This window comes from Mustela lutreola, chromosome 1, assembly GCF_030435805.1.
Source record: "Mustela lutreola isolate mMusLut2 chromosome 1, mMusLut2.pri, whole genome shotgun sequence".
Lineage (NCBI taxonomy): Eukaryota > Metazoa > Chordata > Mammalia > Carnivora > Mustelidae > Mustela > Mustela lutreola.
This window is the reverse complement of record NC_081290.1, coordinates 90,814,842-90,828,918: the sequence shown is the minus strand read 5'-3', so window position 1 is coordinate 90,828,918 and position 14,077 is coordinate 90,814,842. Positions and strand designations below refer to the sequence as shown.

Sequence of the window (14,077 nt, the reverse complement as noted above, 5' to 3'; positions counted from 1 at the left end):
CTGTTCTGCAGTCATTTTTAAATAAACTGAAGTTTGCGGTCTTTTCTTTCATCCTATTTAACTTTCAAGTGCTCCAAAATCCAATGACCCAGACCCTTTTAGATGCTGTTATTTTTAAATGTTCAGGAGTGGGTATCTGGTATGTGATTTTGTGTGTCTGTTCTACTTGTTTTTACTTCTCATCAGAGTGGTTAAAGCCGTGAGTGTGAATCTTTGTGCTTCAAGGAAATCCCGTGAGTGCGACCTCCAGACTCCTCTCCCCTCACTCCTACAAGTGCAGCAAAGATCTCAGTCTGCATGTGGGAAACTGGCCTGCCCGAAGGCAGCAAAGGCTTTTCTCGCTTTTAGAAAGGCAGTTTAATTATAGGTAAATGCATACATGCATGACAAATATTACTCTAATGCCCACTTTAATTTTTGAGTCTGTAACTTCACTAACTAAAGTTCTATATTAATAGTCTTCTGCCAGGATCAAATAAAAAGAAACAAGATTTATTTGTCTGGCACTTAGCACCTTTTCCTGCCCACCTAGGCTTAGATGACAGTGTAAAGGAGCTGTAACACGGTCAGAAGCTGCAGAGGGGCAGTGAAGGAAAGGAGGAAAAGCAAACAGACTATATCATCTTTAGGTTGCACAACCTAGCTTGGAATGACCTGGGTATGATAATTTACTTTGTACATCACTTTAGAGACATAGCAGTAGATCAACAGCACAAATAACTCTATATTCTGGAACTTGTAGAATTAAGTGAGAAGTCAAAGAAATAGCCTTTTCTGGCTTCCTTTAGGAAACTGCTTCATAGTTTGAAAAACAAGACATTTGACTCGCCAGGACATTTGTCTTTATAATCTAAAAATTTCCCAACATGCATTTTAAAAGTTTGAAACAGTGCAAACACCTCCAAGACCTATTTATTACAAAATATTTCTTAGGACTTACTTAATGTACAGTGCTAGGTCTGTAGCTAAAATAGCTTGCTTGATCATTTTCAGCGTGGTTTTATATTCTTCAATGGAGAGGCCACTGAGGATCTGGTTGCCCTTTATAAAAAGAAACCATCATTAGCACTCCACCTGGAGGAAGGGCTGACAAGAACAAAATCTGAAGCTAGAATGATGTATCTTAAACACATGCCCAGTGTTCTGAACTCATGAATACAGAGGACAGCTGCTAACTTCAGAGTAAATACCATCAAAGGACATTTGCCCTCTATGCTCCCACCCCCCCCCCCACCTTGTCCAAGAAGAAAAGACAGCTTCATAATGGTACATTTGCCTACACATGTATGTCTTTCCAAATCTTATACACCTTGGGTCTTGGGCCAGGCCTGAAATCTAATAACTACATCTTTGACCTTTGGGCAGGTGAATTGCTGTAACAGCAAGAGAAACCTTTGAAAAATCAAAGCCATGTTAATGGACGTGAAGAATGGAGTAGTGGAACTTTTAAACAATTGATTATTAAAGAAACCAGTTCTCTATGGCTTTTGTAATAAATCCAAAAACACTTTTTGGGTGCAAAGTTATATAATTTAACTTAATCAATGTTGAGAACACTGTGCATTCTTTAGGAACATGCTAATACAGATGGGTACAGGACATGAGCCAAAGGTGCGCTTACTGGTGATAAATAGCAAACATGGGTTGAAACATCTATAAAAAATATTGAAAAGCTGGCTAATCCAGATGTAAATAATGGAACATTTTTGCCATATAACCATTTAAAAAATTTTTTATCTGTAATTTAAAGCATAGTAGTTCTCTCATCTTGAACTACAGAAAACATTCCTTGGGTACTCAGCATATCCTCAAAATAGTATCTGTAAATTAAGTGAGATGTGCTTCCTAAATCTCAGGTCCAATGGAAAAAAAAAAAACAAAACCCAGAAGTGTAGGAATGATATCTGGAGGCAAAGGATATGTTCTAAAGACAGGGAAACTGCTGAGTGCGGCAGGCAACACTGGTTTGAGGGTAACTAGATGCCAACACTGTGGTGTGTATCTAATTAATGAATCTGTGATTGTAACCATGCACATTGTTTTTAACTATGAAGTCATTTTAGATTTTAGGCCAGAAAGAAAACTATTTAGAAAATAACTCCCACTACTTTTACTTAACATAAAACAACTTCAAATGGAAAAGGAAGTATCTTTTGCTGTTATGTTTTTATTTTCCATTCCGAAATGGAAAATACTTACAGTGACCGTAAGTTCTTATGTTTTGGTGCTTACAAAGACAGAATACACACATGGTCTTATAACATACTACTTGGTAAGCTATGTTATTGAATGACATGGGTACCTCTGATAGGGATACTGTTAAATATGCTTTAGGAAAAGGTTAGCATATTTTCTTTCTTTAAAACTGAACGGGATATTGGAATAAAAGTTTTATATTTTTCAATAAGGCACATAGATAGCAAACCCCAAGGAAAGTACAGATGCTTCTACTACCACACAATGTGATTCCTGCAAAGTCTCTGTTCTGAAACCCTACACACTAAAAATGATATGGTTTGTGGGACAAATCGTGTTGGGGCAGATCACACAAAGCCCGTGCAACTTTAGGAAGCAGAGCATAAAGCAGACTGAAGACTGGTGCATGTGGAGGTAACCTGGACAGCTCAGACCGGCCAGTCTGGATGCCCTCTACGAACAGTCAAGACGTACGGAACAAAGGCATGCACACTCGTGTGTGGGGGCCCAGAGACAACGTGGCTGGGATTGGATCTTGAGACAGTGGGGCAGCTTAGGTCAGCACTGAAGGAAGAGCAGCCTCCTCCAAGCCCAAAGCCAGTGCCCAAAGCAAAAGATCAAGGCCTCAGGTGCAAGTGACCTTGTCAACCCCCTTAATATAGGACAGAAAGGGTACATGAGCAAAAGCCAAGGGGAGGGATTTTTTTTTTTTTTTTTTTTTTGCTTTCTTGCTGAAGGTCAAAATTCCGGTACCATACCCAAGGGAATGTGTATAGGAATGAATACAACCTGTACATTTATGCTAATGTCATTTAAGCACCAACCACACATGAACTAATTCATATTAAACAATCACAAACTTTAGCAATCTGTATGAGACTGTATGCAGAATTTATAATGAGGATGCCAATCTGGTTGTTTAACTCTTAACCCCTCACCCACACTGAGATGTTTAGGGAGTGGTGTGATTGTGTTCCTCGTCACCTCAGGTAAGAGAGGAGCATGAAGTCCCTACATATGTCTCCTGTAGCCTAGTGGGTGTGGGAGGGCCCGCAGTGGTCTCATGTCTAATTCCTGTCTGGAAAATCTAAAAGGCAAGACACAAGTTAACTAGCCACATTGACTTTGGCAGTAAAGAAGAGCTTACTACTATACGGGACGGCTTGCATTTTCCGAGTTTTGGAGGTGGGGGTTCCTTTCCACCCTGTCCTTTTCAAGAGGGCCACAAAGAAGGCTAAAGAACCTTCACAGAAAGGTTTTCAAAGTGAGTGATCTGACTTTCAGGAGCTGAGGAATGAGCCATACATAGAGTAGACAGAGATGACCATTCACATTAAAAAAACATCTGGTAGAAAAACCCCACAATAAGGGAGCCTGGCAGGGATTATGAACTTGCCCATAAGAAAATAACTTGGTTTAAACACCTACTAGACCCAAAGTGTGAGACATTCCTAACAGTATCAGTCTCCAGTCTATTGAGAAGGTTCTTGCCCCTCTTCTTACTCATTCCCCCTTCCTACTCTCCAAGTCTGGAGCGGTAGGAAACTACATGGGGTTTAGGAATGAGGAAGGAGTTAGAAATAACACAAGGTAGGGATGAAAGAAGCCAACCAGAGCAGGAAGGGGAGAACCTGAAGACTTTAAACCAAATCCAGAATCCGGACTTACATAGGACTAGACATTTTGGTTTCTTTTTTCTTTTTCTTTTTCTTTTTTTTAAGAGACAGGGTCTGGCTATATGTTGCACTCAGGCTGGAGTGCAGTGGCTATTCACAGGTGCGATCCCAATTATTAATCAGCACGGGAGCTTTGACCTGCTCTGTTTCCAACCTGGGCCAGTTCACCCCTCCTTAGGCAACCTGGTGGCCCTGCGCTGCCGGGAGGTCACGATATTGATGCTGAACTTAGTGTGGACACCTGATTGGCATAGCGCACTATAGCCCAGAACTCCTGGGCTCAAGTGATCCTCCTGCTTCAGACTGCCGAGTAGCTGGGTCTACAAGCCTGGGCACCACGCCCAGTGATATTTTGGTTTCTAAATTGAGACCTGTACATATTTTGGGACTTAAGGTAATTAGAAGGCTTTTACTTAAAAAGAATGACCAGAAATGGGGCACCTGGGTGGCTCAGTCAGTTGAGTGTCTGACTCTTGATTTCGGTTCAGGTCACAACCTTGGGATCATGGGATCGCAGGCTCAAGCTCTGCATCAGGCTGGCACTGGGCATGGAGTCTGCTTGAGATTCTCTCTCCCTCTGTACCCACCCCCACTCAATTGCTCCCTGTCTCTCTTGAAAGACAAGGAAAGGAAAGAAAAGATAAGAAGAAAGAATGACCAGAAAAGTTATGGGCCTCCTCAGTTTAGTTCTAGGGCTCAGAGACGAGCTAGTCCCAGCGAGCAAGCATAAAAAGATGGAGATAAAACTGCTTTAAGATTATTTACCATGAGGACCCAAATAAATAAAATCATGAATGAAAGAGGAGAGATCACAACTAACACCAAAGAAATACAAACTATTGTAAGAACATTCTATGAGCAACCCTATGCCAACAAATTTGACAATCTGGAAGAAATGGATGCATTCCTAGAAACATGTAAACTACCACAATTGAACCAGGAAGAAATAGAAAGCCTGAACAGACCCATAACCAGAAAGGATATTGAAACAGTCATTAAAAATCTCCAAACAAACAAAAGCCCAAGGCCAGACGGCTTCCCGGGGGAATTCTACCAAACATTTAAAGAAGAACTAATTCCTATTCTCCTGAAACTGTTCCAAAAAACAGAAATGGAAGGAAAACTTCCAAACTCATTTTATGAGGCCAGCATCACCTTGATCCCAAAACCAGACAAGGATCCCATCAAAAAGAGAGCTATAGACCAATATCCTTGATGAACACAGATGCGAAAATTCTCACCAAAATACTAGCCAATAGGATTCAACAGTACATTAAAAGGATTATTCACCACGACCAAGTGGGATTTATTCCAGGGCTGCAAGGTTCGTTCAACATCTGCAAATCAGTCAATGTAATACAACACATCAATAAAAGAAAGAACAAGAACCATATGATACTCTCAATAGATGCTGAAAAAGCATTTGACAAAGTACAGCATCCTTTCCTGATCAAAACTCTTCAAAGTGTAGGGATAGAGGGCACATACCTCAATATCATCAAAGCCATCTATGTAAAACCCACTGCAAATATCATTCTCAATGGAGAAAAACTAAAAGCTTTTTTGCTAAGGTCAGGAACACGGCAGGGATGTCCATTATCACCACTGCTGTTTAACATAGTACTAGAAGTCCTAGCCTCAGCAATCAGACAACAAAAGGAAATTAAAGGCATCCAAATCGGCAAAGAAGAAGTCAAATTATCACTCTTCACAGATGATATGATACTATATGTGGAAAACCCGAAAGACTCCACTCCAAAACTGCTAGAACTTGTACAGGAATTCAGTAAAGTGTCAGGATATAAAATCAATGCACAGAAATCAGTTGCATTTCTCTACACCAACAACAAGACAGAAGAAAGAGAAATTAAGGAGTCTATCCCATTTACAATTGCACCCCAAGCCATAAGATACCTAGGAATAAACCTAACCAAAGAGGCTAAGAATCTATACTCAGAAAACTATAAAGTACTCATGAAAGAAATTGAGGAAGACACAAAGAAATGGAAAAATGTTCCATGCTCCTGGATTGGAAGAATAAATATTGTGAAAATGTCTATGCTACCTAAAGCAATCTACACATTTAATGCAATTCCTATCAAAGTACCATCCATCTTTTTCAAAGAATTGTAACAAATAATTCTAAAATTTATATGGAACCAGAAAAGACCTCGAATAGCCAAAGGGATATTGAAAAAGAAAGCCAACGTTGGTGGCATCACAATTCCGGACTTCAAGCTCTATTACAAAGCTGTCATCATCCAGACAGCATGGTACTGGCACAAAAACAGACACATAGATCAATGGAACAGAATAGAGAGCCCAGAAATAGACCCTCAACTCTATGGTCAACTAATCTTTGACAAAGCAGGAAAGAATGTCCAATCGAAAAAAGACAGCCTCTTCAATAAATGGTGTTGGGAAAATTGGACAGCCACATGCAGAAAAATGAAATTGGACCATTTCCTTACACCACATAGAAAAATAGACTCAAAATGGATGAAGGACCTCAATGTGAGAAAGGAATCCATCAAAATCCTTGAGGAGAACACAGGCAGCAACCTCTTCGACCTCAGCCGCAGCAACATCTTCCTAGGAACATCACCAAAGGCAAGGGAAGCAAGGGCAAAAATGAACTACTGGGATTTCATCAAGATCAAAAGCTTTTGCACAGCAAAGGAAATAGTTAACAAAATCAAAAGACAACTGACAGAATGGGAGAAGATATTTGCAAACGACATAACAGATAAAGGACTAGTATCCAAAATCTATAAAGAACTTAGCAAACTCAACACCCAAAGAACAAATAATCCAATCAAGAAATGGGCAGAGGACATGAACAGACATTTCTGCAAAGAAGACATCCAGATGGCCAACAGACACATGAAAAAGTGCTCCATATCACTCGGCATCAGGGAAATACAAATCAAAACCACAATGAGATATCACCTCACACCAGTCAGAATGGCTAAAATCAACAAGTCAGGAAATGACAGATGCTGGCGAGGATGCAGAGAAAGGGGAACCCTCCTACACTGTTGGTGGGAATGCAAGCTGGTGTAACCACTCTGGAAAACAGCATGGAGGTTCCTCAAAATGTTGAAAATAGAACTGCCCTATGACCCAGCAATTGCACTACTTGGTATTTACCCTAAAGATATGAACGTAGTGATCCGAAGGGGCACGTGCACCCGAATGTTTATAGCAGCAATGTCCACAATAGCCAAACTATGGAAAGAACCTAGATGTCCATCAACAGATGAATGGATAAAGAAGGTGTGGTATATATACACAATGGAATACTATGCAGCCATCAAAAGAAATGAAATCTTGCCATTTGCGACAACATGGATGGAACTAGAGCGTATCATGCTTAGCGAAATAAGTCAAGCAGAGAAAGACAACTATCATATGATCTCCCTGATATGAGGAAGTGGTGATGCAACATGGGGGCTTAAGTGGGTAGGAGAAGAATCAATGAAACAAGATGGGATTGGGAGGGAGACAAACCATAAGTGACTCTTAATCTCACAAAACAAACTGAGGGTTGCTGGGGGGAGGGGGGTTGGGAGAAGGGGGGTGGGGTTATGGACATTGGGCTTTGGTGAGTGCTGTGAAGTGTGTAAACCTGGCGATTCACAGACCTGTACCCCTGGGGATAAAAATATATGTTTATAAAAAATAAAAAATTTAAAAAAAAGATTATATACCATGTATTGTGTTTGTTCCATGTGACAGTTATAGCTTAACTTTTTTTCTTATTATAAAGGTAATACATGCATGTAGTAGATAGTGTGAATAATGAACAAATCAAAATGAGAACATAAAAAGTATTAATAATTTAACTAGGCAGAGACAACATTTGTTAACGCTTTGGTGTACATTACTTGATTTCCCTTCATACAAGTTTGTCTAGCGTAGCATATCATATGCTTTTTTGCATTGATAAATATTCATTTAACCAAACTGTTGAACAGCTCTATTTCTTAACATAACAGTTTGTGAGTAGTCAGAATATTCAATAAAAAGAGGAACAGGCCTGGTTTTGTGAAAGCAAACCTCTGACATTTATATAAACCACTTCATTTGACCAAAAAAAAAGGAAAAGAAAAAGAAAAAGAAAGAAAAAAAAAAGAATTAACTGCCAGCCATAAAATACTAGTTTTGTTTGTTTCTAGTTTGCAAAAACCAAACAGAGGTGAGTAACCAGATATCCTTTATCAGGGAACATTAAGACAGTCTTGGTTGTCTAGAGAAGCGAGGCTGGGAAGATCTTAAATGTTTTGGCTTTGCCTTCCTTACCCAAAAAGGAATAAAGCAGGCTCAAGAATTTATGGTGCTGGGAACACATCCAAAACTTAAAAATAAAACTGAATTTATAAAGGTCTCTTTTAAAATTCTGCCACCACAAAGTAGGTACTTACTGGGCTATTAAGAATCATCAGGCACTGGTCAAAATGATGATGTTCCATGATTGAATGGCAGTAGAGCTGAGCAAGTGGGTGTTCACTTCTGAAACAGATTTTGTTGAAGAGAGAAAAACAGATTAAAAATTACCCATTTCCCCAACATGTCAGTGTATTAGTGTCTCCTTAATGCTGGTCAATGAAAAAAGAGGGTACTGCACACAATTAACCAAACTAACAATACTCTCTTCTTTCGCCGAGGAAGAGGTTGAATTAATCTCTGTGGAATACAGAGTCAAGTTGTTCTCAAATAATCAGTGTAATTAGTGCCAGTTCAGAGTATGAACAATTTCACTGATTTTAATATTGATAAAACAGTAGAAGGAATAAGGACAAGGGACTCATTCTTCTAAACATGAAAAAAATTTCTGAAATAATTGCACCAATTCTATTTTTCAATTTCAAAACTGCAATTAGTTTAAAATCTGAGACAAACGTCAAGGTTAGTGTTTCCTCTGAAACAAGGCTGAAGGTCAGCATCTTCACACGTGCCTCCATACCCAGAGAGAGTGGACTGAGATGGAATGATCAGGCGCGAGTGAGGAAAGGCACAGAAAAGGGGCAGAGTCGGCGCACATCCCCCTTTGAAGGCAGGAAGGAGACAGATGAGTCAGAACAAGTGCCCTTTGTGGGATCCAGGTTATTTGAGTATAGGATATCCCACGAGCTCGTTCATTTGAACTTGGGGAAAACTGTGGAGATCATGTGGCTGAGTGAAGGGAGTGGGAAGGACATTCTACTCAGTTCATTATATGTAACAGGGAGTCACAAATCAAGTTCTAAAGCATGACAAGCACCGTCCTCTGCCTCATATTTCTCATGACCCCTTCACATGTGAATATGAAGCGTAATTTTCACTATTTTTTTCTTTAAAAGAAGAAGTTAGAGTTCCTGCCCAGTCTCTCTTCCTAAAATTTATAGGACAGGGGTTTATGAATTGTAAAGTACAACACAAGTGTTAGATAATACAGTGGGCCTGTTATTTCTTTATACTGCTATTTGAATCAATAATTTATGAATCATTTAATTTGAAGATAGAGAAGCTGCCCAACACTGAAGGAACGGGACACAGGAAGAAACTGAGTAGAGTCAGAGATGCTTAAGGGAAAACAGAAACAATAAAAGGGAAATGAAGGCAAGAGAACAGGCAACCTCCTCTGTTCCTGTTGTTTAATCTACCGCTGATACTGCTGACCCCAGACCTCCATTTTCTGTGCTGTTTTAACCTTTCCAAGTCAACTCCTGCCTGCTTGTCTTTGCTTCTTCCACATTTAGTGAGTTGTATGATGGACCAGACACTGTGCTTATCATCAGACAACAGGAAGACAATAGATGAAGTAAAATGAGCAGATTTATTAAAAAGAGAGAGAAAGAGATTTGCTGAAATCGAAACTGGAGATGACTGGAAGTTAGTTAGGAGACTACTGGGAAGCTAGCAGTCCCAGTTCTAGTAATGTTGGTATAAGATAGCCCAGACTCGGGTGATGGAATCCTGCATATTGAGAAGCAGAATTACCTGAAAACTGTTTAGGAGGTAGTAGGAGTTGGCATGAATCCCAATGTGGGGACCCAGCAGGGATGATGGTTGGAGGAAAGGATGCCTGCCAAGTGTCTGCCTTATCATTTACCGACAGAGGGAAAGAGGGAGAGAATGATCAGGGATGGGGCATGAAGGAGGGTAAGGTTTCTAGCCGAGGGTTGGATCTGTTGATTTTAAGGTGCCTGAGGTCTAGAAAGTACTCGGTCTGTAGTCGGGTCTGGGCTGGAGATGCAGACTTGGAACGCATCAGCCCACATAGGTAATAGTCCGCGTCCCATTCTGGATGGGCCGCTGCTGAGGACCGGAGGGCCCAGGGTAAACAGAATTATGGCCTCCCTTCTGTACGTTCTCTACTTTGGCCACAACCTTTTCTCACCACTCAGACCAGCTATGCTGAAGCCAGCTTCAACAGGGCAATTGCAGCCTTCCCCATTCCTTTCACTTCTAGAATATCTGCTTATTTTCATTTATGTAAGAAATCCAGGGACATATGGTATTAGTTTAATGTCCATTTTGTTCTGCCTGTTGTTTACTGTTTATACGTCTATTACCTTGTTAGACTGTAAACCTCTTGAACTTGGTCAGATCTGTTTTCCCTAATGATAATAATTAACATTTACTGAGAGCCTCGAACATGTCAGGCACTGTTGTACTAAGTAGTTTATATTTAATTTTTATTTAATATGGGACATTTCCGTTCTCCACATCCAAATCCTCAGCCCATGTCTGACTCCAGCCCCTGGTGCAGCATTGAGTTTCATGTGAGATTTAACAGACCCCCTGCAGGGGTTGACTAGGAGAAGCTCTGCCTTCTAGAAGGTTCGTGGCCACCCCACCATGAGTCCCTCTTGACTCTGCCCGAAGCTCTCTGCCCTCACAGCTGGTGTCCACGGGAACTCTCGTGTGGCACCCCCACGTGTTGAGCCTAGGGGATGGAAGAGTTAAGGTCCATAGAGGTCATTTTTGACCAATGGGGCATGGGAGCTTGTGGACGGCTGCCCCTCTCTGCTCTGTCCCTGTCCATATAAACAGTTCTGGGTCTCATTTCCTAAGACTTCTCCAAAGCACCTGGCAGGACGGAGCCCCAGCTTCCTGGATGGGTGGACAGCTGGTAGCTCATCCTTCCCTTGGCTTCTCCTTCCCTGTTTCCCACCCGCCGGCCTGCGTTCCTGCTCCCTGGGGACCACATATACAAATAAGCTGTGTGCACACCAGCATTCATGTCAGGCTGTGCCCTCCCGGCGGGACCCAGGCCTAGACCTCTCTAAAATGGGCATTTTAGCATTTATTTTTTAGACAACCAAGAGATCGGAGGGATTATCTAACTTGTTCAAGGTCAATATAAATGGCCAAGCTAGGATTCGAACACATCCCCTCACCACGTCACGCTGGCCCAGGACCCCACAAGCACTCTGCATACAGCAGCTGCTCACTGACCTAGTTAGAAGCCAGACCAGAAATGCAATTACGAGGCCGCAATGCAAACAAGTTTAAAATGCTGAGCGCACATCACATTTTTAGACAATGCAGAAAGGACTGTTTCATATTAGAAAAACTTCTCAGGGTGTGGGAGAGATGAATGTAAATTATGTGTGTTTGTCTTTACTTACGTTCTAAAAATAAGGATTTATGAATCAATAAAAGGGTGACAAATGCCCCAAGTTTCCTGTTTATAAAAATATTCATGGACACCCCTGTATTCTACATCCCATTGCTTTCCACTCTTTCAAATACAAGGCTGTGCTTCTTTCTGTGAGATCCTGTCAGAGGGACCTGTGTAAGCCCCCACCGCCACCGAATGTTATGCCCCCACTGAAGGCAGTGAGCAGTACGGACTGGACACCCTCCCACGTTTTCCTCTTGTCCTGCAGTCGTCTGTCCATCTCTGAGAGCGGTGTTAGGATGTCAGTGTCCAAATCAGAATGATGTTCTAGAAATAGAAAGCCTCAGAAATCAATAGAAAGTGTAAGCTCTGTGAGAAAAACAATGCCTGCTGCCCTAGGATTCCTTTTTATAGACTCTTTACACGCCCTGCTTCTGCTTCTCGTCCAGGTGGATGGCTCTGAGCTCGGATCTCTTCACTGCTCTTGGTAAGCCCTGTCAGCCCCACCGAGTTCTTTACTTCCCACATTCTCTCCGAATCACTGCTGTATTTGAGTGGCTGGGGGTCATTTTACCTTCACATTCTCTGTGATCACATTAGATGCCACAGATGTTCAAGCTCATGACTCGTTGGGTCTTTGGACCCGCGTTCTTTGACTACCTTGACCCCACGTACAGTCTCTGTTCACGTCAATGATACGTACGCCCTTCTTTGTTCTACAGCTGCGAGGTGCTGCCAGATGCACTATTTCTGCTGTGGCCTGCTCCATGTCCCACCATGGGACGAAGCAAGATCCTGAATTCAAATGTATGTCCTTAATAGTATCCCCATTTGAAAATGCTAAGATTAGGGCACCTGGGTGACCCAGCTGGTTAAGTGTCTGCCTTTGGCTCCAGTCATGATCTCAGAGTCCCGGGATCGAGTCTCATGTCAGGATCCCTGCTCAGCTGGGAGTCTGCTTCTCCTTCTGTCTCCGCCCCAGCCCCTGCTTGTGCTCTGGTGCTCTCTCTTACTCTCTTTCTCTCAAATAAATAATAATATCCTTACAAAAAAGAAAAAAAGAAAGAAAGTGCTAAAAGCTGGAGAGTATCTACTCTGTGCTGGGTACTGTTCCAAGTCCTTTACATTTATTTATACTCCTTAATCCTTGTTAAAACAAAACAAACTGCAAGACAGATACTGTCATTATTCCATTGCACAGAGAAGGAAATAGAGAGAGGGATATTAAATGACTCACTCAAGGTCAGATGGAGTCAGTGTTTGCTTTTGCACCCAGGCGTCTGGCTCGAGCCAGCCTTTAACCACGGTAACCATCATAGCCACTGCGGGGTAGTCTAAGGACTAACTGAACTCATGTATATAAAGGACTAAAGAGTTCCCAGTGCCACATGGTAAGGGCCATAATAAGTGTTAACTTCTATTATTATGATTATTATTAGATAGTGACATTAGGACTCCTTGAACTAGCAGTTCTTGCAATATTGAGACTCTAGTCTCTCAAGCCCTCCACCCTAATAGGGAGCAATCTCATTTCTGGCTAATAGAAACTCTACCCAGCTGAACTTCACAAAGGGTGATTCCTGTGCTGTCTGCCCTGGTGAGGCCCTCGGAGCCCGCTGACCATCTACTGTCCGCATGCGGGCCTGGACTCTAGCTCACTGCCATTCCTCTGCTAGAGTCAGGGAGACCAGGGCACAGACCCAGGACGCAGACATGGTCTGATTATGGTTACCAGGAAACTCTTTTATTCTGGTTTTACAGAAACTTGGCAAAAAAGAAAAAACCCATTCCTTTAATCATTTACCTCTTCTAAGTACCACACTATTTATTATTTTCTCCTCGTTGCCAACACTCCTCCCCCTTCTGCCCTTCTCGTCCCTTCCTCCCTAAGTACACACATATGCACACACTTCCCGGTTCCTCCATTTTCATCAATGGCTCCATCGCTGTTCCAGTTTCTTGGGTCACGAGTCATGATTTCCCCCTCCCTTCATGCATATTAGCATCTGTTTTGTAGTAAATGGAAAAACACTTTTTCCTCATCTCTTCCTCCCTGTAGCCAGTATGTGAGAGGCACCATGTACGCAGCAGCTGTTCGAGCCTCTGGGCTGAACTCCGTGCTCCCAATTATTACCCACTGCACCTTGTGTCTGATGTTCAGTCATCCTTCCTTCCTCAGCAAGGTCCTTATGACTCACTGCAATGGCTCCTGGTATCTTCACTCTACCACAGCTCGAGCTTGCTGCTTAGTTTTATAGCTCTCCCTCCAAGGGGCCGCTACCTTCTACTTGTTCATGCTCTGACTCTCCGTCCTGGTCAGTGGAGCCTTTGGACTCTGCACTGGGCCAGCCATTGCTGTTCCCTGAGAATGCCTACCCACCTCCAAGTGTTTCTGGGCTATCTTCATTCCCTCTCCTCTCCAAATCCTACCCACATTTCAGGATCCACTTTGTCTCACTTGGTCCTTTGACTGGAGAGGGACTGCATGGGTCTTGACCCATCTCCTCTGCCGAAAGCTTACAAGTCCACATTACAAAGCACCTCAGCACTTATTGGGTATTTTTCTTATATTGAGCACCACCATTTCATGAGACTT

The 14,077-nt window shown here is 42.1% G+C and overlaps 1 protein-coding gene and 1 long non-coding RNA gene across 4 annotated transcripts in view; one reads left to right on the top strand and one right to left on the bottom strand.

Moving 5' to 3' along the window:
• The window catches only part of PDE5A (phosphodiesterase 5A), a 160,005-nt gene that overhangs the window by 16,558 nt on the left and 129,370 nt on the right, over window positions 1-14,077 (bottom strand). For all 3 annotated transcript variants that reach the window (XM_059169445.1, XM_059169461.1, XM_059169453.1), the window contains exons 15-16: window positions 8,297-8,384; window positions 941-1,041 (exon numbers count right to left, since the gene is read on the bottom strand). In XM_059169445.1, coding sequence (XP_059025428.1) covers window positions 941-1,041; window positions 8,297-8,384 — 189 coding nt within the window. The remainder of the gene's footprint in view (window positions 1-940; window positions 1,042-8,296; window positions 8,385-14,077) is intronic.
• Window positions 1-14,077, top strand: part of LOC131828669 (uncharacterized) — a 71,784-nt gene that overhangs the window by 53,277 nt on the left and 4,430 nt on the right. The window lies entirely within an intron of this gene.